Source organism: Chlorocebus sabaeus, chromosome 7, assembly GCF_047675955.1.
Source record: "Chlorocebus sabaeus isolate Y175 chromosome 7, mChlSab1.0.hap1, whole genome shotgun sequence".
NCBI classification, from domain to species: Eukaryota; Metazoa; Chordata; class Mammalia; order Primates; family Cercopithecidae; genus Chlorocebus; species Chlorocebus sabaeus.
The window spans coordinates 137,245,003-137,270,036 of NC_132910.1; the positions used below are offsets into that span (position 1 = coordinate 137,245,003).

The 25,034-nt window shown below is 41.9% G+C and overlaps 1 protein-coding gene across 4 annotated transcripts in view; it reads right to left on the reverse strand.

Moving 5' to 3' along the window:
- Window positions 1-25,034, reverse strand: part of FAT1 (FAT atypical cadherin 1) — a 143,608-nt gene that overhangs the window by 46,054 nt on the left and 72,520 nt on the right. For all 4 annotated transcript variants that reach the window (XM_073017791.1, XM_008000505.3, XM_008000507.3 and 1 more), the window contains exons 4-6: window positions 4,654-4,715; window positions 1,446-1,775; window positions 844-1,054 (exon numbers count right to left, since the gene is read on the reverse strand). In XM_073017791.1, coding sequence (XP_072873892.1) covers window positions 844-1,054; window positions 1,446-1,775; window positions 4,654-4,715 — 603 coding nt within the window. The remainder of the gene's footprint in view (window positions 1-843; window positions 1,055-1,445; window positions 1,776-4,653; window positions 4,716-25,034) is intronic.

Below are 25,034 nucleotides of genomic sequence, written 5' to 3' on the forward strand. Positions count from 1 at the left end.
CACGCCCAGGGGTCTGGGTCCACCAGCGGCAACTTTTGGGGGCTTGGGGGTAACATGACTAAGGGGTAGAAGAGGAAAAACGGACATAAAGTCCCCCCTAGAGAAATGAATCGCAACAGATACACTTGTTCTTAAATACCCTTGTAACTAAAATATGAGGAAACAATTAAAAAAAAAAAATCTAAGATGCCAAAGTCTAATGTGAAATTTAAAAAATATGTTGACTAGGGTATTACATTCAATGTCTTACCTAAACTACATGACAAATAAGAAGAAATGGCTTTAGCAAGTAAACTTTACTGGAGGATGAAATAATTGAATGAACCCTCATTCCTGCTGAAAATGAGGTAAATAAAACTAAAAACCCACAGCTGGTACCATAACTTTACAGGTATACGAATCAAAATTTGTAAGCTTATTCCCTCTTAAATATTGACATGTGACAGTCACACAGGCATAGTTACTTTAAATGTTCCAATCATATTCACTAAAAATAACAATGTTTTTAGTGGTTATGTTATCAATAATTAAACATTAAGAAGTTGTGCTTTTGGACCAAAACATTCAGGGCTTTTGTCTGTAACTCTTTGATGAACTTTTAAAAAATTTTATTTTTAAATTAATAACTTGGTAGAATAGAGGACCTATTTTAAACAAGTTTAATATATGCTATATATTGTGAAAAGTTTTGCAATCAAAATATTATAGTTTAAAGCAAATTCTCCACCTGTTGATCGTATTCCCAATTTTAAATCATGACATGTGCCCAAAACTCATCAAACTGTATGCAGGTTCTCCTCAGTGTAACCCGTAAAAACAACGAAAACGAGGAGGAATGCTTACCCGTGATGTCAAACCAAAGAGGTATGCCAGGAGGCTCAACAGATATTACTCCAATCATGTGAGCAACGGGGTCACTTTCCATCACAGTAAAGGTAAAAAATGATTCTTCAAATGAAATGGGCTCCGGGGACGGTTTGGGTTTGGAGATCCATTCAATATGGAGTCTGGTGGTCGATGACTTTTGAGGGCGACCATTGTCAACTGCCTTAATCTGTAACATTTGGGCAGAGGGGATTAAAAACAGCAAATCAGAAGTTACCACCCAGAAATGAATGGAGCACAGACTGCTTTGGCCTTAAACTGAGCCAATTTCAAACACTTAACATTTGTATACTGTGTGCTGAATGCTTGATAAAAGAACAATGATTTCATGACCACATTCAACAGAAACAATGAGCACCCTGAGTGACAGACGAAAAGGAAAAACAAACCCAAAACAAACCCGTGCTTCTCCAACATCATCCGCACTGCCTAATGGGGCCATTAGGTCACAAACACTTCAGCCGTTTACAAAACAGAAATAAAGTTACTAAAGAAGAAATGCAAAATAAGGCTTATAGTCACAACATATAAAAAATTACACTACTACAATCTTAACTCACGGAAAGAATATCATATTCTCCAGCTGCTGAAAACTTCTTGGACGAAACCACTCCAGTTTTTGGTTCAATGAAAAATTTGCCGTGCTCATTCCCTTCTTCGATGCTGTAGGAGATTTCTGCATTGGGGCCTTCATCTTTGTCGGTGGCTATAACGCGATACAGGGGCTCCCGTCTGGCATTTCTTTCTCGGTCTGGCTTTTCCCGCTCAGGGAGTCTGATTTTGTAGAACTTTTGCAGAAACTGAGGTTTGTTGTCATTTTCATCAAGGATTTTCACAATGACTCTTGCAATGGTTGATTTGGGGGGACTACCATTGTCTGTCACAGTAACCTGGTTTTTTAAAGGTAACAGATAAACATGTTAAGACACATAAAAAGGATCTTCTTCCTAATGCTACTCCGCAAATGTGTAAAGCTCTACCTTTCGCAGGGCACGAGGACTCAGACACAGCAGCTCCTCATTCCAACAACAGCGCTGGAAGGAGGTGCTGCCTCACCTCTACATCTCTACAGGGAGAGAGTCAGAGACAGCGCCTCCCATCTCCACAGGGAGAGAGTCGGAGACAGCGCCTCCTATCTCTACAGGGAGAGAGTCGGGGGGCAGGCATGGCTAAGAAAGAAACAGCCGCACCCCTGCACGCCCTTCCGGACCACGCCAGCTCTCTTCTCACACTACTGTAACTTGGAAAGTGAACCTCACCCAAATGTTAAGCTACCAAAAACTTAATACCTTTAGGCCATGGAAGAGATACCTGAAGATTTGGCTTTACACATTTAAAGAGTCTTCTTAAAAACAATACAGTCTACATACTTAAAAATAAAATTCCCAAATATCACATAAAAAATGTTAAACTTCATCAATAAAATATACTAAATTGTCCATTTAAAAGTATGTGTTAAATAAATAGCACACCTTTTAATACTAGTAATCACCACTTTATTTTGGCTGTTTTCCTCTACAGATTTTTATAGGAGTGGACCTAAACATTTAAATTTAAATTTTCAGTAAAATGATGGTAAAATAACTTTCATTTTAAGTAAACTATCCATGTATTCTTACATTCTATTTCGGAAAAAATATCAGAGTCTTGAGGACTGCACTGATGACTGTTTCCATATCCATAAGAGACCATTTCACCCTTAAATCAAATGTTCACGTTTATGTCAATGGGTACATTAAATGTAATGATATTAGTAATGCTTCTTCTCCCCTCATCCACACCCCACCTTCTTCCAAATGAATTACCAAAACACCAACAACAGTCAAGTAGACTGAAGTCTGGCAGTTTTAAATCCTGTTTATTCGAGTGTGACTATATACCCTGGTGGTGCTTGTGAAAAATATTTAAGTAGTTGCTTTACTTTCTATTATTTACCTTCCTAAGCTTTTTCAAAATAAAATTATTACTATTCTAATTTTAAACTCTCGAAACATTTCCTTTTCATCAGTTTGCATATGAGCTTTAGAAAAACAAGAAAGAGAAATACAAGCAAGCACTATGTTTTTTTAGTATTCATCACCAAATTGTTCCTAACTTTGGGTTCAAGAACCAGTAGCTAGTCACAGCTTTCAACACGTAATGCAGACATACTATCTTTAAGACAGCCAAATCAATGCCAGCACTGACTCTCAAATACACCACACCAAAAGGACCCTACTGAAAAATACACAAATTATGTATGCTGAAGGGGAAATTTATTTCCCATCAATGTCCAAAAATTACTTTCAAAGTGCTATACATCTGGTATCTGCTTCCACCTAGCCTTTGATACTCACTGAGAAAAGAGGGCTCTGGAGTGAGGTATGCAATTAATGTGAAATTTGCAAGGACTGGAGCAAAATGTCAATGTAACTACTGCTCTCCTATCTTCCCATCTGTTTATTTTTGTCAGCCACTGCACTCGCCCCTTCTGTCAATCCTCGTAGTGAGAGAATAAAAATTTAAAACTCTGCTCTATCGTAAAGAAAATGAATTCAAGGGACCTCTACACTCTAAGAACTAAAAACTCAGATGTAGTAGATGAAGCAGTTCCTAACAGGGAAAGCACCCTGGCCATGAAACCACCTTTCCCAGAGGGGATTCCCAATTCCCATGCACACACGGAAAAAATGTGTGTACGCATGTGCACACACAGACACACGCTGCACAACTATAAAAAACTAAGTATTTACTGACAACGTTAAGAAAACTTGACCAAGGATAAAATGAAATTAAGCGGGCATTATAAACAGCAATATTAAAAGAAATTTTCAGAAGTTACAGTTTAGAATTTTGTCACTTATACTGTTAGAGTGGAAGAAGAGCACTGATAACTCAATTAAACAAAGGCAGGTGGCCTTTTCCAAGCCTGACTCTGACAGTGAACACCAGCCTTCCACACGGGACAGAGGGATATCTCTACGGGGCCTCTCCGCGGTCTGCCTGTCTCTTAGCCGCTTCCTGATGACACGGACCCGCGATCTCATCAACCTGACGTCCATGTTACGCTCCACCTTCCCTCTCCCAAGTTACTCGTGGTCTTTTTCTGCAATGGATTTACTATTAGCCAAAAACCAAGTGACCAATAAATGATAAGCAGCTGTGGGTTGTCTAAGGCCTAAAAGGCATTGTAAAGTAGCCATGAGAATGAGAAGTTTTATTAGAACTTTCTAGAAGAGCACATCTGAGACTTCCATCTACTTTTACTTTTGAGGCATTTAAGAAGCACCAACTAAGTAATTCATAGTTTAAAATGCAAAAATAATGCAATTGTTTAAGAGCAAAAAAATGAATCTGGAAACAAATTACCTCTAGTTAAAAAGATTGAAATAGATCTATAAACACCAACATAAATATATCTCAAAACATAATAGTAAAGGGGAAAAAAGATGTATACAGAAAAATATCACTTATGTAAATGCAAATGAATTCCACGTGACACTGTTTACCGTTCTGTTTGCCCTGTGTGTCTGTGTGAGCATAAAACACAAAGATCTGAATGGGGTCCATGACAGTGGCCGTGTATTCTGGGAAAGTCACTGAGGGATAAAGGGCACAAGAGCTATATTCATTAACAATTTCCTTATATTCCTTTTTCCTAATAACCAGTAAATAATATTAATACAACAAAATATTAATAGCTAAGAATACTGGTTAATGGGAACAAGATTGTTCTTTCATGATACTTATAACTACGAATCTTTAAGTATTAAAGATTAAAAAAAATACCTCTAATATGTGTTCCTCTTGCTGTTCTCGGTCTAGCTTCCTTGATGTAGTTGTGATGAGACCTGTAAAACGGTAACAGTTCATTAATCTTCACAAAATAAGGTCAATTACAAAATATTGCAATTAAAATCACACTCTTGGCCAGGCACAGTAGCTCATGTCTGTAATCCCAGCACTCTGGGAGGCCCAGGTGGGTGGATCACTTGAGGTCAGGAGTTGGAGGCCAGCTTGGCCAACATGGTGAAACCCTGTTTCTACAAAAAATACAAAAATTAATCAGGCGAGGTGGCGCGTGACTGTAATCCCAGCTACTTGGGAGACTGAGGCAGGAACTGCTTGAACCTGGGAGGTGCAGGTTGCTGTGAGCAGAGATCACACCAGTGCACTCCAGCCTGGGCAACACAGTGAGACTCCGTCTCAAAAATAAAATACAAAACAAAACCAAACTCTTCTAAAAGTCTAAGCGAATTTCTTCTCAAGAAAAAAAGAAGAAAGAAACTTCTTACTAAAGAAATTTAATTTCCAGGTATGGTTAGTTATTTTGTCTACAAACAATAGCATACTTTATTACTTTCTTACTTTAATGACTCATAAACATATTGGATAAATGACAAATAGTAAGAAAGTGGAAAAACTCAAATCAGTTACATTTTATGTTTGTTAGTGGTTTCAATACACATTTTGTCAGAAAAGATTTTTTAAAAGTGAGATGAAGTTATACAGGATTTCAATCTCATCCATCTCCTTTAACTGCTCAAGAGATAACTTAGAGTTGACAGAAATAACTTCTACAACTGTATTAAAAAGGGCTATTGAAAATAAAATGTTAACTCTAATTTATTACCTTTGAATTATTTACTCTCATAAATAAAGAACTGTTATAAAAAGCAATGTAATTTTCCGGGTAATCTTGCTCATTTAATTTCCCATACAAGAAAATTAATGATTCTCAAATTCCATTTTCTAGAAAAAAAAATTTCCTGTCAAACTAGGATATCTATACGAGTTTTGAACTCTCTTGAGAACTTTAATAACTGCTTAACTGTCAGCATATGTTGGAACTAGAAGGTAATTACAATTTATAAAATGTATTCTTGTGCTTCACCAAAACCACAAACAAAATTCCCCTAACCACTAAAACGTCGTCCCCAATCTGTGTTGATGGTGACAGGTGCATCCAGCATGATCTGCACCTCTGACCTTAAAATCAGGTGGAGCCTGTGTGGCAGGACAATTACCAGGGCTAAACGCTCTCCTGCCAGCGCTGTTTTTTTTTTTTTTCCCCCATAGGGAAATACTTCAAATAACTCACATTTAGGAATAGACTTTATTAATCTAATTTATTTTCTCCCCTAATCTTAACTAAATTGACTGAACTATCAATTAAGGGATATTCAAAATGTTTTTCTGCAGTTGTAAGTGAAAGCTTTGTGTTTTCATTCTTTTTTCCTTAAGTAGTTACTAAGAATCTAAATCAACACTATTTTCCTCACAATTCCACGAAACTGTTCTCTTTTTAACAAGGACAACAGAAGACTATATCATACCTCCACACTGGGGTTTTCCCAGACCATAGGTAAAGATTAAAAGGGGCTAAAGGGAAATGCTTCACACTGCTTAAGGGTGTAAAAATGATACTCAAATGTGGCACAAGCTTAATTTTCATTAGTCAAAAACCTTTTAAGTTAAATCTCTTTTTTCCCCTCTCAAAAATGTACCACCATCTCCTAACTGTGGCTGTAAACAGTTCAGGAACGACAAGAAGCCACGTGATTAGTCCCACATCTAATTATTGTGATGCATCCACCAGGAAGTCGTGATCGATGGTAACATCACGTGGAAGAGCAGCTTGACACATTCACAGGAAAACAGTATTCTTCTGTAGGGCACTTAATCACTCACCAGACAGCACTGTGCAAATACTTGTGAGCAAATACAATTCCTCACTCTACAATTTACTTACCGCACACAAGAAGGCTAACGAAAGCTGTACCTGTGTCCCTACTACCAATTCCACGTCAAAAGGCTGGGCGCGCTGGCTCACACCTGCAATCTCAGCACTTTGGGAGGCTGAGGCGGGCGGATCACCTGAGCAAAGAAGTTCGAGACCAGCCTGGCCAACATGGCAAAACCCTGTCTCTACTAAAAATACAAAAAACTAGCCAGCATGGTGGCATGCACCTGTAATCCCAGCTACTCAGGAGGCTGAGGCAGAAAAATTGCTTGAACCTGGGAGGAGGAGGCCACAGTGAGCTGAGATTGCACCACTGCACTCAGCCTGGGTGACAGAGCAAGCCTCTATCTAAAAAAAAAAAAAAATCCACATAAAGTCAAAAGGCTACCTGACCACCTCCTTCCTGGGTCTGAAATTATCTGCACGTTCTATAGGCCTCAAATTAATTCTCCTCTGTTAACTCAGATGGACCATTAATCCCATCCCAATGCAATGAATGGTAATGCCCCTTTCTTTCCATTTCAGTCTGACTACCCCGAGCCACTGCCTCACCCCTCGGTTTAAACTGAAGTGGGTTTAAACTCACTGCGGGGACACGCGTGGGTTCCTGCTGCTGGATTCTCCAAGACCTAATATTTCTTCTATCATAATACTACTCCACAGTATTAAAGCCCCTCATTTAAAAATAAGTCTTTTTTCTATACTGGAAAACCCATGAGGACACAGACTGTCTTTTTTGCATAGCTTGCTCACGCAGCTCTCTCTCTCCCTTACCCTCAAGAAACACTTAAATGTGTGAACATGTGAATTTCTTAAAACTATGAAACAGTAGAATTAAAAATATGATCTAGAGTGAGAGAGATACATAAACTCCGGTAAACCTGAAAATGATACAAATTCACAGCTTGTAAGTGAGCCAACAGAGAGCCCTTTAGTACATACTTATAGGCAGGGTGTGTACCAGGTGCTGCGATGGGTCGTTAGGGGCCGGCAGCAGCACCCTGCAGGTGTTAAGAAGCACAGATCTGAAGTGCAGGGAAGAAGTTGTGGGCACACAGACAGGTGTGACTCAGACCACAAGCACAGAAGTGAGTATGAAAACTAAAGAGAACAGTAGACCTATAAAAAAGGTAAGAAAATAGCAGGCTGATTTTCAGCCTAGGAAGCAATCTGCTGGAAGAGAAGCTTGGTTTCCCAGAAGCCAAAAGCAAGGGATTTTAAGGAGGACGTACTTCAGAGAAGCCTGGAAGGAAAGAGAAAGTGAGGCAGGAAGCAGACCAGGAGAAGTATTTCTTTTACGAAGAGAAGATTGTCTCACATGTAACTGTAAACAACAAAAGAGAAGACGAAGATCGAGACCCCCGCTAACAACTATAGTCGCCACTAGCCACCTAAGGCCAGTGAAATTTAAATTAATTAAAATTCAGTAAAGTTTACACTTCAGTTTCTCAATCACACTAAGCCAAATTTCCAGGGTGCAGCAGCCCCTGTGGGCCGGTGCTGACAGCATGGAGCAAGGCGGACGCAGATGTGCTCCCCACGGCAGGAAGCTGCTGGACAGCACCGGTCTACACACAAGACACAATTCACAAATCAAGGTCCTGCAAGAAACCCTGCAAGTTGCATTTACTTCTCTGTGAAGAACACATCAGATATTTCAGACTGACAAAACAAACAAATAACAACAAAAAAACCTTTCTGAATTCACAACACTCTCAGCAAAAAGAATCTTAGCAAGGCTGCCATAGCGCTTTTCCCTAATGCCATCTCCAGAGAGAGGCCGGGCACGAGTGTCCTATGGGGGCGGCACCAGGTGGTGCACCCCCTCTGCAAAAAATTAGGGTAAAATTAAGGCTTCTTGTGGGATTTTCATACAGAATGAAAACAGAATTTCCTAATGAAGCAATGAAATACTAGGCGTTCTGGGTGTCTTTTAAAGGTGTACTTTATCTTACAGCAATCTGCACACTGTGTGCCTGACCCCTGGGAATGCTACCCGAACTCCCTGCACACTGGCCATGCGAAACAATCTACCGAACGCGTTCCGTGTTCACGCCCACTCATGCCTCTGTGAGCATCACTCCTGCTCATCACCCCCCGACCCCTGCCCACCTGAAACATCTACTTCAAACATACTTCCAAAGTACAACTGCTCCATGTACCCACTACATGTTATTAACCTAGGAGGTAGGAAGTGTCCTCATAAGTATATCCACTTCTTTCATTTTCGACATCTGTGCTCATCTGCAATATTTTTGCCAAATTCCAGAAAGATATATACTTAAAGAAACTATACAGAACTTCAGAACTAAAGAGAAACCTTTAAGATTATCAAGTTCAGTTGCCTGAACCAAAGGGAAGTTAAAATTTTCCAAGTCCACTAGTCAGTCATTAACAAAACCAGGAGTAGGATTTCGTTCTCTTGAGGCTCAGATGAGTGTTTTTTTCCTCCCTATTTTTCACACCTAACTGTGTAATCTGCTGCGTTATAGTATTCCAACTCTCCATGAACTCTGAACTGTGACTTCCATAAACTGTAAGGAAAAAACAGGAATGATTCATCATCAGTCATTTAATAGGTCCACAAAAGCAAGTTAGGAGATAAAAGAGGAGGCAAAAGCAGAAAAACGTATATGTAATTGTTTTCTTTTTGTAACTTTGTGTTTTATCTTCCTTTTCTGCCAAGCACTGATAATTAAAAATAGAAAGGAAGAAAAACGAGAAATTTTTTTTTTCCTTGGTCCAGAAAAACGCTTTCTATATAACAAAACCATGATAAATGTAGGTGGGCTGAGACAGCAGACACAGTATATTCTCACCAATGAGCAGTTGCCAGGTCACCCCATAAATGTACGCACAATGCAGGAACCAAGCTTTACAGCACTTGATGAACGTCATTAAAAACCACTCACGGCCTTTCAATGCCACTTTAGACATTTAGAGATGAGTTCATTTAGAACAGAAAGAATGTCAGATCAGCTATAATGTTTCAATATAGAATTGTACTCTTTGACATTTATTATAAATCAATAGCAAAACCATCTCCAAACTTCTCAAAATTCAAGAGATAAAGTAGACTTCGCAAAGTAGACAGACGTAAAAGTGAACATCAAAGGACTGGCAGGTGAGGACAGTCGTGTGACATGGTCCACGCAGCTGGAGTGATCTATGCATTCAGTCTCCTGTGTTGTACTGTCCACTCAGAAAGTGGCGATAAGACAGTCTTGTTTGCAAGAAACCGGGATGAAGGCTAGAAGTTGGCGAAGACTACTTTACATGTGAGAAACAATAAGACAGGCTAGATTATAGGGCACTAACAGAGAACACGGCACAGGAGCTACACACAGGAAGCAGGAAGAAGGCTCTTGCCAGCAACTCTGTGCTCCAGGAAAGTGTGGACTTGGTTGGATGAGAAGACATGTGGTCGTCATTCGTGCTGCTCCAGCAGACAACCCACCCACCATTGCCCCACATGCGAGTGAGGCCACCGAGGACCAGCCGGCCACTAGCCAAGCCTGCACAAGAGTGGAAGAAGCGCCCAGCAGAACCCTAAACTAAATTATGAGTTATTTCAAGAGTGGAAGAACCGTCCAGCAGAGCCCTAACCTAAATTATGACAGTTATTTCAAGCCACTCAATTTTGACAGTTTGTTAGCCAAGGTATTATGTTTTAATATATACTTCATTACATATGTGTATATACATATATATATTTATCTCTCTAAGCCTGTAAAAAATAGAGGTATCTCCACATATGTATATGTGTATATCTTCACATATGTATGTGTAAATATGTGAAGATATCCCAGTTTTTACAGGCTTAGAGAGATTAAGTTGCTTACTCAATTCATTTAGCAAAGTACTGAAGTTGGGGGTTCAATAAATCTAGTAAGTCTACATTAAAAGTGAAAGAAACCAGGGAGGGACTGAAGACTTCGGTTCTGTAAAAAATAAATTGCAACATCAGTACTGTGGATAAAAATAGATGGCATAATCCCAGCACTTTGGGAGGCCAAGGCAGGTTAATCACTTGAAGCTAGGGGTTCGAGACCAGCCTGGTCAACATGGAGAAACCCCATCTCTACTAAAAATTCAAAAATTAGCTGGGTGTGGTGGCGTACACCTGTAATCCCAGCTACTTGGGAGGCTAAGGCACGAGACTCATTTGAACCCGGGAAGCAGAGGTTGCAGTGAGCCGAGAGCAGGCCACTGCAATTGAGACTAGGCGACACAGTGAGACTGTCCCATTCATAAAAATGAGAGATGGCAGCTAGAGAAGGAAAAAAATAGGATTTCTGAATAGGATTCAGGTCCAACTGCAGCGAGAGAGCAAGCACTTGCGATCTGTAGTAAGAGTCATCGACGACCCCATACTGTAAAAGACAGGGTCCTGGCTCTAAAGGAAGGAAACTCTGCAGCCCTGTGTTCACCTCACCTGGAAGGAAATTTACTTGGAACCACTTCTCAATCACTCTACTAAAGAATAAGCAGAGGAAGGGAAAAGATCAAGGGAAAAAGGTAAAAATCTGGCCACCCGATACCTTCCTTTTACTCTGGTTATTTTCCTCTACCCCCTACAATGATTTCGGCCTTTCCACCCTTTTATTTTACAATAATTCATGAACCACAGCCATACACGTTCTAGAAAAGCACTGTCCAACAGAAATTTCTGTGACGATTTGTGTGTTCTATAATTTGCACTGTCCAATATAGTAGCACCAAGCCACATGTGGCCACTATGCGCTTGAAATGGAGCTAATGTCACCAAAGAACTGAATTTTAAATTTAAATAATCTAAATTTAAATAGTCACCAATTATGTCTGATCCTTTATAGCATCTCCAATTTCAAATGCTGCCTGTCAAAACTAAAAACTTTAACATCTGCAATATTCAAAATCTTTTTCTGTGGTTAAAATTTGAAGCAAAAATATTTATCTAAATCCAAATTTTTGTAGACATCTGTCTTAATCCTACATAGGAAAAAAAAAAAAAAAAGGAAAAGTTTCCCAGATTTTGACTGTGCTGACACTGCCCTGCCACGCTCCTGCCCACCGTTCTCTGCTGTGAGTCTCCACTTGGCGCAGCAGGCAACGAAGAGGGCTGCTTCAGAATCGCTGCTTTGCTGCTTCACCTGAACACGTAACAACCAAGAGGCTCTGTGCTTAGCTGTGACTCGGAGAATCATTACTAGTTTTTTGTTTTGTTTTTGCTTATTTTTCCTAAGCACTAAAAGTGAATAAATTAATCTATGTTCATAAACAGTAGTGATGTCATAATGTTCATGATCTCAGTCACTCACTTGTTCAGTCCGCACCGTTATTCAACTGCTCAGAATGCTGTTCCCGAATGTCACCATGAGAGACATATACGAAAGTCAAGGCTCTTGTCCTCAAAGGCATACAATTTATTTAAGGAAACAACTCCCACATGTAAAAGGCAGAGGTGAATATTAAACTGTTCTCTCACAGTTCGCTTTTTAGCCAACACGAATTCTGTGCTTCCCAAGACGCAGCTCTGGGCTGGGCATTTTACATACGTCACTGTCACTGGATACTAACGGCAACCCTAGAAGGGAGCTACCAATATACTATGTTTATTTTTAAGATATCTGAGGTTTGGAGAGATAAAATCATAGCCAGCTAAATGCAACGCTGAGATTCGACCAAGTCTGATCCCAGAGTCCAAGCTCTTAATTCACATAGACAACTCTGAATGTATCTATCATAATCCTATTTAATACGTATAATGACTATACAACAGAATTATTCAGTGATCTCACTTTCCTCCAGGATTCGAACGTTCCCTCCAGCAAGCCCAGGTCCTTCTGCAGGAAGGAGTCCTCGGGGATCCATCCTTTTCTCACAATGTTTTATTCAGCACAGCATTATTTTGACCAACCCTTGACTGCAAGCATGCACTTTAGGTGCACACCATTTTCACCCAATGATTTCTCTGAAACACTTTCATATATTTACTCTACACTAAGTTTAAGAACTGTAATCACAGTATACTTGGTGGTAAAGGAAGTGTCTTGTTTAAGTTGTAGGGGTCTTCAGTGTAATTTCTTCCGGAGTTGTTACTACCGGGATCTGGAAGTTGGATTTCTACCCTTCAATCCTGACTGTGGCAGGGACTGCTCCCAGGGACATTCAGTGCGCTTTAAGAATCAGCAACACTAAGGACAATTACAATAAAACACCCGTAATACGCTCAAGGGCAGACTGTGAAACTTACACTGCTCGGGTAACTTTTAGATAAGGAGTACTACAAAAACCAGCAAAGGCAAGGTGCTGATGAGACATGAATATATGTGTACAGATGTAATGTGTACACACACTCCTGTGCACACAAGTTGTGACACGTTAAACCCTGAAATATTACTTCTGGCTACTCCTGGGAAATGGAACAGGTGGCTGGAGGGAAGAGAAGAGGAGAACTTCATTTTATACACTACTTTATTGTGGCAATGTTTAATCTTTAACGAGCATATTACTCAAATAAATTTAAATATTAAAACATTTTAAAGCTCAGAGTGAAAATACAGAAATATTCGATGGCTGAAAAGTAAACTTAGGCTGGAAAATCTCAAATACATTATTTTTTAAGCCTTAAATATATACATTAATATATGGCCATGTATATAAAAAACTCAAACTTCTTAGAAATATTAAAGTGGCATATCCTCTATATGACTTTTTCTAATGTTTTTGAGTTGCAGCAAATTTTTAATGAAATGGATCATGGGTGCTAAGTACCCTCTTACTGTAAAAACAAAGTTTGCTAAAGCCAGAATGTCTTTCACGATGCTCTAGCCCAAATCCTGTACCTTAAAACATGAGGAAATGAGGTCTAGGCATGTGGAATAAATTCCTGAAGGTCTGAGTCAGCAGAAGAGTGGCGCTCCCACCGAGGACACTGTTCAGAAGGCGCTACTGCTTGAGCCTTTTCCTGCAGAGGTGTGCATCGGGATCACGGGGTGTGAACGCCAAACCCCCCTTCTTCCCGCCCCGTGCCAGGGCCACCAAATCACACTCTTCACTCATGAGGACCCAGACTGTACAATCTCATAAAGGTTTTCCGGTGATTCCATCCCATGCTGACCTCAGCACAGGTGCTGACAGAAGTTGAAAAAACTTCACTCTTAACTTATAATAACTACTGCTGGTCTTATTCTGGAACAAAGCATATTGTCTATTTCTTTAAAATACTATTTGAGATACAGAAACACAATAGTACTATGGACATAGGAGAAATAAACAGTATTTCTCAAGTATGGTTCTTACGTACCATAAGCAGCATAATTAATGTTGCAAAAAACGCAACAAAGTGGCTAGAAGAGCCCACCTGAAGATTCCACCTGTTCTTCAAATGCTTATTAAGTCCTAAAACATCACCCAGAATCCTCCTGACAAGTCTGCAACTACTGACCAAATCATTAAAGCCTGTTAGAACGTAAGTTAAATGAAATGTAGTCTTTACAACATTTAAAAAAAAAAAAAAAAGAATCTAAATGGCTATATACATTTCCACTGAACAGCCTATTTTCCGTCTTTTTGAAAATACCTTTGTGGTGGATGGAATGGTGGCTCCTGGAAGCTGTGAGTGTGAACTGACTTGGATAAGCATCCCTGAAGACGTAATTCAGAACCTCAAGATGAGACCACCTTGGATTTATGGAGGCCCTAAATTCAAGAGCAAGAGTCTTTTTAAGAGAAAGGTAGAGGGAGATTTGAGTCACAGACCCAGGGAAGAAGGGCATCTGATGACAGAGCCAGAGACTGGAGTGGTGCTGTCTCAAGTCAGCAGGTGCCTGGAGACGGGGAGAAGCGAGGATGGGTCCTCCCTCAGTGCCTTCAGAGGGAGCAAGGCCCTCACGGCCCCTGGAATTCAAACTTCTGGCCTCCAGAATTGCGAGAGAATCCACCTCTGTCATTTAAATTTATGGAAAGCAGCCTTAGGGAAATACACCTGTTTTTTAATAAATTAATGGCTTTACTGAGGTATAAGTGATATATAAAAAACTACATATGTTTAATGTATACAATTTGATGAGTTTGGATATACACACAAATAGATCTTTTTATTTGGACAGCAAATGAAAGTACTGAAAACATATTTTCTAAAAGAACTGGGTAACACTGGCAAACAATTCTGTAATTCAGGGATAGCCACTTTTATTACTTTCTGTATTTTATCAGTGTCTTCACTTGAAATGTTTTACGGCTTTGTAGGCTTCTCACTCTACATACGAGACAAAAAGCAGAGGATTAAACAAGTAACTCAGCTCCAAAGGTGATCTGGGATCACTTAAAAAAAATAAAATTCCCAAGCCGAGTCATGATGCTGTCCCTCAGGAGGAGGAGAGAACAGGATCCCTCAGGAGAAGGAGAGAGCAGGATCCCTCAGAGGAGGAGAGAGCAGGATCCCTCAGAGGAGGAGAGAGCAGGATCCCTCAGAGGAGGAGAGAGCAGGATCCCTCAGAGGAGGAGGAGAGAGCAGGATCCCTCAGAGGAGGAGAGAGCAGGATCCCTCAGAGGAGGAGGAGAGAGCAGGATCCCTCAGGAGGAGGAGAGAACAGGATCCCTCAGAGGAGGAGGAGAGAGCAGGATCCCTCAGGAGGAGGAGAGAACAGGATCCCTCAGAGGAGGAGGAGAGAGCAGGATCCCTCAGAGGAGGAGAGAGCAGGATTCCTCAGGGGAGGAGGGAGCAGGATCCCTCAGGGGAGGAGAGAGCAGGATTCCTCAGGGAAGGAGAGAGCAGGATCCCTCAGGAGGAGGAGAGAACAGGATCCCTCAGGAGGAGGAGAGAGCAGGATTCCACAGGGGAGGAGAGAGCAGGATTCCTCAGGAGGAGGGGAGAACAGAATCCCTCAGGGGAGGAAAGAGTAGGATCCCTCAGGGGAGGAGAAAACAGGATCCCTCAGGGGAGGAGAGAGCAGGATCCCTCAGGGAAGGAGAGAGCAGGATCCCTCAGGGAAGGAGAGAGCAGGATCCATCAGGGGAGGAGAGAGCAGGATCCCTCAGGGGAGGAGAGAGCAGGATCCCTCAGGGGAGGAGAAAACAGGATCCCTCAGGAGGAGGAGAAAAGAGGATCCCTCAGAGGAGGAGAGAATAGGATCCTTCAGGAGGAGGAGAGAGCAGGATCCCTCAGAGGAGGAGAGAGCAGGATCCCTCAGAGGAGGAGACAGCAGGATCCCTCAGAGGAGGAGACAGCAGGATCCCTCAGAGGAGGAGAGAACAGGATCCCTCAGAGGAGGAGAGAACAGGATCCCTCAGAGGAGGAGAGAGCAGGATCCCTCAGAGGAGGAGAGAGCAGGATCCCTCAGAGGAGGAGAGAACAGGATCCCTCAGAGGAGGAGAGAGCAGGATCCCTCAGGAAAGGAGACAGCAGGATCCCTCAGAGGAGGAGACAGCAGGATCCCTCAGAGGAGGAGACAGCAGGATCCCTCAGAGGAGGAGACAGCAGGATCCCTCAGAGGAGGAGAGAGCAGGATCCCTCAGAGGAGGAGAGAGCAGGATCCCTCAGAGGAGGAGAGAGCAGGATCCCTCAGGAAAGGAGACAGCAGGATGCCTCAGGAAAGGAGACAGCAGGATGCCTCAGCAAAGGAGACAGCAGGATCCCTCAGAGGAGGAGAGAGCAGGATCCCTCAGGAAAGGAGACAGCAGGATCCCTCAGGAAAGGAGACAGCAGGATCCCTCAGGAAAGGAGACAGCAGGATCCCTCAGAGGAGGAGAGAACAGGATCCCTCTGAGGAGGAGAGAGCAGGATGCCTCAGGAAAGGAGAGAGCAGGATGCCTCAGGAAAGGAGACAGCAGGATCCCTCAGGAAAGGAGACAGCAGGATCCCTCAGGAAAGGAGACAGCAGGATCCCTCAGGAAAGGAGACAGCAGGATCCCTCAGGAAAGGAGACAGCAGGATCCCTCAGGAAAGGAGACAGCAGGATCCCTCAGAGGAGGAGAGAGCAGGATCCCTCAGGAAAGGAGACAGCAGGATCCCTCAGGAAAGGAGACAGCAGGATCCCTCAGAGGAGGAGAGAACAGGATCCCTCAGGAAAGGAGAGAGCAGGATCCCTTAGGAAAGGAGAGAGCAGGATGCCTCAGGAAAGGAGACAGCAGGATGCCTCAGAGGAGGAGAGAACAGGATCCCTCAGGAAAGGAGAGAGCAGGATGCCTCAGAGGAGGAGAGAGCAGGATGCCTCAGAGGAGGAGAGAACAGGACGCCTCAGGAAAGGAGAGAGCAGGATGCCGCGGCTCTGGAATGGGGCTTCCTCAACATGGCTGGCTGAGAACCACAATTCAGCTCGGTCTTGTATTCAGTTATGAATATATAAAATATGACACAAACCACACATCAGTTCTGAGTATATTATTTCCCCTCCATAATAGAAAAACTCCCTAAATATTGATTTAGTAACTCTATTCATATGAATAAATTCTAGCTTAATGCCTGTAACACACAAAGTTCCAGCTTTTCTAAAGCTGTTTCATGTAAGAACCAAGACAGAACAGATGCTTCAGTTCCGAGGAAAGCAAAGCAGCCTGTCCTCGAGGGCTCACTCCACTAGCGACACAGGCCTCGGGGTACAATGCGTTAATCAAAATGTGTTTGCAAAGATAATTTGCCTAATGTTGTCTTTAGCCAGAAAAACTTACCTGTGCTCACCCCGTGTTTACCCAAACTGTCCTTCTGATTTTAACCAAACCTGTTGCTTCTGTTATACAGAAGAAAGAACAGTAAAAAGCCCTCATACCAGGAAAAATGAACATAAATTACATAAATAGGGAAGCTACGAGAGGTCAGAGATTTAAGTAAAAGTGCTTTAGAACTTTATAGGACACATGTTACAAATCTTGGGCTCCTAAAAAGTGTTTTAAAAGTCCGCAGTTCAGTGTTGAAAGAGAACTTGCTCTGAGTAAGGTAAAAAAGCTACCAGAAAACTACAGGGACCCACCAGACGCCTGGAAAACAAAGAGGGCCACATAACTGGTCATTATTTTGATTTTTCCAATGAGGTATTAAAGTAAAATAAAGCACCATGAGATGCAGAAATAACAGACGCTAACTGTGGAACTCCAGGTAGCACCTGACTGTCCCTTTGTAAACACGTCATCCATGGAACATTCCAGTCTACCGATCTGTACCCAACCAGCTTAAATAAAAGGAAACGGCCCCAGACGCAGGCTGTGTATGTGACTGAGAGATCACGGTGCAGGCCTGAGAGCTGTACAGTGGGGTGGGCAGAAGGCGCAGGTGAGCGGGGAGTGACAGAAACGACATCAAGGACAGCGCTTGTCTGCTTGAACTGCTAGGCCTCCTCTTCCAATGGGTGAAAGGAAAAGTCCTTCAAATGTGGCTGCTTTTAAAAATCTTTCATGAGTATCATGCCTGGTTCTGCGGTGGATACAATAATGAATGAGGGTGGTCCTGGCCCATAAGGACCTGAACCAATGCTGGATCCCCCCGAAACATACACCAGAGTCACCACTGACCACGCAGCGCCGACAAGCCGACTGCCCACTGGCGGGGAGGCATCACGTCCTCCGCTTCTGCAAAACACAGACTGCCTTGCTGGCCACGAGCAAACACGCGACTTTTCCTTCACTCATCACTCAGCATTCAGCCCCTCAGAGCCCTAGACCGTGAGCTCAGAGATCCTCGGCAGCGCCACCCTGTCTTCATTCGGTGCTGTTCTAAGACCGTATTTCACCACAGCCTGCTGCGAGCTCTTTTGGCAGCTGTGGCCATCTGAGCAGCTATTGTTTGTCACTGCAGTACTGGTGCCGGCAGGATTAGGCGTGGAGCCAAAAATGGAATTCTATTCATAGAATGGCAAGGCTGGAAAGCCGCTCAGAACTCATTTGGTTCAAACTTTCAGAGTTCCAAAGAAAACACTAATAAAATTAATCAAATGACTAGTCTAAAGTCACACGGGGAGTCACACAGGGAGCCTGTACCCTACAGTCTTCAGACGTCTCTTCTGGTTTCAATTCTATCTCACTAGCTGTTTCTTGTTGAAAACTGATGGCATTAAAACATAAGATCGACAGCAAAACTCAATTTACAGGGAACTGCCTTCAGTGATCCTATAAATGCCAGATATAGCAGGGAGAGAAAAAGAGGGTAGGGTACACACCCATTTTATAAGGTTAACATCATGTTGACATAAAAAGACTAATCTCGGGCACCCACATGCAAAATCTTCACTATAATTTTAGCAAATAATATTCAGCAGCTATAGAAAAACCAAATTCTCCTGACAGAATTTATCATAAAGATTCAAATTCACTGATTTAAGGAGGAAAAAGCTTGTCATCATCAACATCGGCAGAAATGTACTGAATAAAATGTGACTTCCTGCAAACTTTGGGGATAATATACTTCACTTATTTTATAAAATAATAATGAACATGAGAAAGAGGTAGGAAAAAAATCTACAGATTCCTCCTTAAAATATTTGCATATCTTGGTAAAAAGACTGCAAATAGGTAATTCTTTTTTTTTAATGAATTCCTGCCATTGTAATGCAACTGGCCCGTCCTTTCCTTCCTTTGCAGCTATCAAATGTTACCGGAAACCCTTGGAAGTTGTTTGCAGCTTTAGCTATTTCCTATTGCACTTTGTTCAGTATTCGTTCCAGCCACAATAAAACGCCATTCACTTTGGTTCAGAAAAAAATAGTTGTAAAGTGTTACTGGACTAACACATGATGGGCACCCAGTATACCTACTAGCTCTTCTTCTGTTGTGTAACTTTACTACATGCTTCAGGGATTACCACACAAAAACTACACATTTCTGTCTGCAATCACAAATCACATTTCCTATAGTAAACATAAATAATTCTACACTACAGTATTTCACATGTAAAGCAGCGAATAAAAAATGGGCCACTGTATAACGTTGTCCTCTAAAAAGCATACGAAATGGAAACTGAGTAATTTGAGTATAACATCTCAACACAGAATAAGAGAATAAACAAAATGGGGGAACCGATAAAGACCTGCTAAGTACACTTAGAGCCAAGTGTCTGAGCTGAAATTGGGAGCTCTGAAAACTTAACAGGACACATGAACACAAAAAAAGTATGAAAACCTCAAAATCTAGGAAAATTTATCTTCTAGTGAGAAACAAATACTTCCCAATGTGGAAGAGATCTAATAGTCTACTAACCAACCTGTGAAATCTCATCTGAGATCTCAACCTTGATAACTGATACCCTAATTGCTCTTCTATAAAGAATAATTGTGTTATTAACAACCAAGAGAAACAAAATACAAATAATCCTTTCTAAGCATTCTTGCTTACAGCAACGGGAGGGATTCAATTTTTACTTCAGAAATATAAAAGTCTACCCCTTCAAAATAATTTTAAAAATTAGCAATCAACGAAACTGCTTAACTAGTCCCACCAGTAAATATATCAAGTCATCAGGAGTCAGGAAACCACCATAGCTTGTTTTTGTGTGGCTGGCTAGTGGAGAATGGCTTTTGCATTTTTAAAGGGTTGAAAAAAACTTTTGTGATACATGAAAAGGACAGAAAATTCAAATTTTATTGAATTATTTATTTATTTGTAAAGTTTTACTGGAACACAGCCGTGCTCACTCATTTCCATATCATGTACAGCAGCCTCTGGGCTACAGTGACAAGGCTGAGTGGTACGACAGAGACCGAAAGGCCCACAAACCCAAAAGCCCTGTGTGGCCCTTTATAGGAACAGTTTGATGACCCCTGAGGTCCACGGTTCATAAAACTAAGTTTAAAAATCTAGTGTTACTTAAAAGTTTCCCATTTTTGGTCTGATGGCACCATAGGAATAAGATTAGCCTGAAAGGCAACTATTATATGAAACAGAATCCCTCAATACAAAGAGTAGATACGAGACAGAAAAACTGGCTGCACAGCCACATTCCCATCCAAACGCAAAGGCACAGGACGGAGACTGGCACCATGCACTGAGAAGCGGCAGCCAGGAAATTCACAGTGCCTGACCTCTGGCAGCTCTGAGCTCCGTGAAGTCTTCAGATTATTTGTAAAATGAAGACAATGTAAATAAGGAACACAGCAGGCTACTGGTATCTGCAGTAACCATCTCACAGGGCTCTGGTAAAGATGAAGTCTGTGGAAGTGCTTGTAATAGATGAGACATGCTTGTCAAGCTCCTTTGACTCCTAACGAAAGTTCTGTTCCAGCCCTATCCAAAAGTGATGGCAAGACACAGCAGACAGGTGGAAGAGTGGTATAAAAAAAACTTCAGAGAATAAGACAAAAAGGTGGCAAAAGAAGGAAAATTAGGCTTTCCTGGTTTCCCTTGGGCTGTCTCCTTCCAGCTCAGCTCTCCAAGGGAAGAGGCATGAGATAGCTGATAGAAGTCTGCTCAAAGAGAACGAACCAGCAGGACCAACAAGATTCTAACAGTGCAGTGTGCTCCACGATAATGAGACGGGATTTTGAGTAAGGATCACCCTCCAAAACACAGGAAACTTTTACTCTGCAGGTTGGGCACGGTGGCTCACGCCTGTAAAAATTCCACTTTGGGAGGCCAAGACGGGAGGATTGTTTGAGCTCAGAAGTTGGAGACCAGTCTGAGCAACACGGCGAGACCCCTCTTTCTACAAAAAATATAAAAATGAGCTCGGCGTGGTGGTGCATGTCTGTGGTCCCAGTTACTCAGGAGGCTGAAGAAGGAAGAACTTGGGCGCAGGAGTTTGAGACTGTGGTGAGCCAAATGGCACCACTGCACTCTAGCCTGGACGACAGAGTGAGACACTGTCTCGAAAAAAAAAAAAAAATCACTCTGCAGGATCGATGAAGGTTGAAAACCTAAGAAACAAGACGCTGAAACTCAAAACACAAAACCTCCGTTAAGAAGATTCACTATTTAACAAATGAGGTTTTTATGGTACGTACATATTGGATTGTGTACTATGTGATTGCATTACCTATTTAAAATCTCAAGAGGACAGAAATACAGGTAGCAGCTGTTACAGAGCCTAAACCTTTTAAGATGCACATATAGACACACAGAAATCACAAACACAAACATACACAAAGAGGATGCCCTGTACCATTAACTACTAAACTTTTCTAATAAATTTATTTAAAGTCATAAATAAAAGTCTTTCTTACTGTATTTGTTCTCAAAGAGGAAGATGAATGAGAAGAGGTAAAAAGTAAAATTGATTAGATAAAATCAGAAGATCAGTGAAATGGACAGTGAAAGGTACATGGATATGCAAATATATTCCTATAATAATATGTCAAATTCATCAGTAACCACAATAAGGTGTTTTGGGGTTTTTTGTTTGTTTGTTTTTTGAGATGTAGTCTCACTCCGTTGCCTAGGCTGGAGTGTAGTGGAGTGATCTCGGCTCACTGCAACTCTGCCTCCCGGGTTCAAGCGATTCTCATGCCTCAGCCTCCCAAGTAGCTGGGATTAAGGTGTGCAACACCACACCCAGCTAATTTTTGTTTTTAGCAGAGATAGGGTTTCGCCATGTTGGCCAGGCTGGTCTCGAACTCCTGACCTCAAGTGATCCACAAGCCTCAGCCTCCCAAAGTGCTGGGATTACAGGCACGAGTCACCGCGCCCGGCCAAGGTGATCTTAAAAGCACAGCATCCAATACTGTTACAGAAAAATCCAAGATGCATATCCATGTATACAGTACGCTGTGTCCAAAGGTGAGGAAAAAACCAACATATTCTTTCCTGCCTGCATACAAGCGAAAGAAAATGCAAACACTAGCTGTCTTTAAGCAGCAGATTTTGTTATTCAGGTATGGTGAGACAACAGATGAGGTATGACCGCCAGTGAAAAGGCCGTTTGCTACTTCCCCAAGAGGAGGCCACGCCACCCCCACTGAAGGTGGCAAAGGCTGTACTGGGCCACGCGGGACCGTGCCAGGGTCGGTCTGGAGGTGGAAGGAACCAGGAAAGCTGGACTGAGGATCTCACAGAAAGGCTAGAGCGAGACGCTATGGATTGGCTGGTTTACGCAATTTCAAAGGCTCTGGGGCATAGCTGTCCCCAGTCGTCTAGCACTGGCTCTGAGATGACTTGGGTATGACACAGGTGGTGGTGTGCAGCGGGACTCCGGACTGGTCCGCTTGAGTATGAAAGGCACGGTCCTGCACCCGTTATTTGCTATCCCGAGTCCTGGAAGGCGCAGTCCTTCCCCACTCGGTGAGGGCCCAGATGCCAGAGCATTCAGGAGAGAGAAAATAAGGAAACAGAGTGAATATACTAAGGAAGGGAACTGAGTGTCTGGAGAACTGGGTAAAAGTGAACTTGACTGGGTATCTTCTTGTACTTTTTGCATGTTTTACCATGTGATTGCATTACCTATTTAAAACAAGTGATAGAAATGATGAGGTGTGCTACCCACACGTGCACGTACGTCACAAACACACATCACAAACACACATCTGCCTTCCGGCCTTGCTGAGCAGAGTAAAGTGATGTGAACGGTACTCCGGGGAAGGAGGACTGAGGAGTGCCATTCTGGCTACTGGGTACAACACAACAGCACAATTTGGGAGGGACAAAAAGTGCATATACATCCGTATTTCCACAAACTCCAGAAACATACCCAGGATATTGCTAAGTTTCCATTTAAAATAAACCTAGAAATTCAATTTTTACTCTTTAAAGACACAAAAACCCTGGTTAAGAAGATTCACTGTTTATTAAAGGAGGTGTTTATAGTAATACATATTGATGGAACTTCTAAACTTAAAAAGGCATCTTTTTCTGATTTAAAAGCAAGAGCTGACCTTCCACTTCTAGTAAGGGGATCAGATTTATGCTTTAACATAAAACCACCAAAAAGCAGGCACTGGCAGGTGACATGACACTAGACACCAGGCAAAGAAAGACAGGGATCCCCGAGAGAAACAGACGAGGGGAGAGCCACGATCGCAGCAGCTTGCTGCCTGCAGACAGTTTCCAGCCAGCTATGCAGCCCTAGGTGACGTCCAAGAGAAACAGAAGTATGTGTCCACGGAAGGACCTGTGCTCAATGTTCACAGCGGCTGTATTTACAAACAGCCCGAACCTGGCAACAATACAAATGCCTATCACCAGGTGAGTGGATACACAAATTAATCTATCTACACAAAGGATACACAGCAATGAAGAGAAACGTAGTCCTAATACACGCTAAAACATGCATGAATCTCAAAATAAACATGCGAACTGTAAGAGGCCTTACCAAAAAGAGTACATGCCACGTGAGTTCACGAATATAAAATTCTAGGAAATGCAAACTATTATTTAGTGCTAGAACACGCACCAGCAGTTGACCAGAGGTGCAGGTGGGAGGGCTGGAAGGGGGAATACGGAGAAGCGTGAGGAGACCTTTGGGAATGACGGGTGTGTTCACTCCCTGAGAGTGCTGGTGCTTTCTCAGCTGTAAAAGCTACGTCAAAGCTTATCAATTTGTAGACTTTAAATAGGTGCAATTTACTGTAAGTCAATTACACCTCAAAAAAGCTTTTTACAAATAAAGATCACTATTTGGTTTGTAGCAAAAACTTGAAAAATATCAAACATACAGATAAGAGAGTAAGACCGTGGTCTCTTCTAAAGGACGCACATGTCTAAAAGTAACACTTCAAAAGTATTAATAAACGTGAATCGTAAGTTGCATATCGACTCCTCCAAGTTCAAAGCAATAACTTTTGCAAGGGTGGTGTCGATTTCCAGAGGTTGTTCATGAATGAGACATGAGAAGCTCACACTAGTCGCTTTTGTTCCGGACTCCCTTTCTTCTCTGTCCTTGACATACCACAAAGCTGTGATGCTTTTGTTTGCAGGCGCTGGAGCTGCCAAGGCGCCAAACAATCTGAATTCTACCCTCCTGTCTCTCTTCCACCTGGAACAAGTGTGCAGCTTATGCTAAAAGAAGCACATTTACCCTATAACTAACACAAACAAAAAATGTTATAAAAATTAGTGATGTCAACAAAAGTGTATATATCACAAAAGGAAAATGGATATGGTCTTCCACTTGTATCTCCTAAAAATGAAAACCCACTGCCCCCCCACTTGTAAACAATGTAATAAGAATGGTCTGAAATGCAGACGGACAGTTCTCGGCACCACAATTAAGCACAAAAACCTTGAAGAGAAAAAGCATTCAAAAAAGTTCACTCAAACTTGTTTAGAGCACAAAATTCGTAAGATCACTCACTAAACCCACTCCTAGGAAGGTTTTTGGTTGTGGCTTTTAAAATATTTTGTTATACTGTGACAAAAGGGTAAGGAGAGAAAAATATTGCGGAGATGTCTTCTTCTTTTCCAAAAAGACTTTTAGCGAGGTCATTTTATTTAAGTTTATCCAAAATGTTGCAAGGCACTTTATACCGACTCTCAAAAAGAGGTCACTTTTATTAATAAAAATAACAAATAACCTCTTTCACCCTTATTC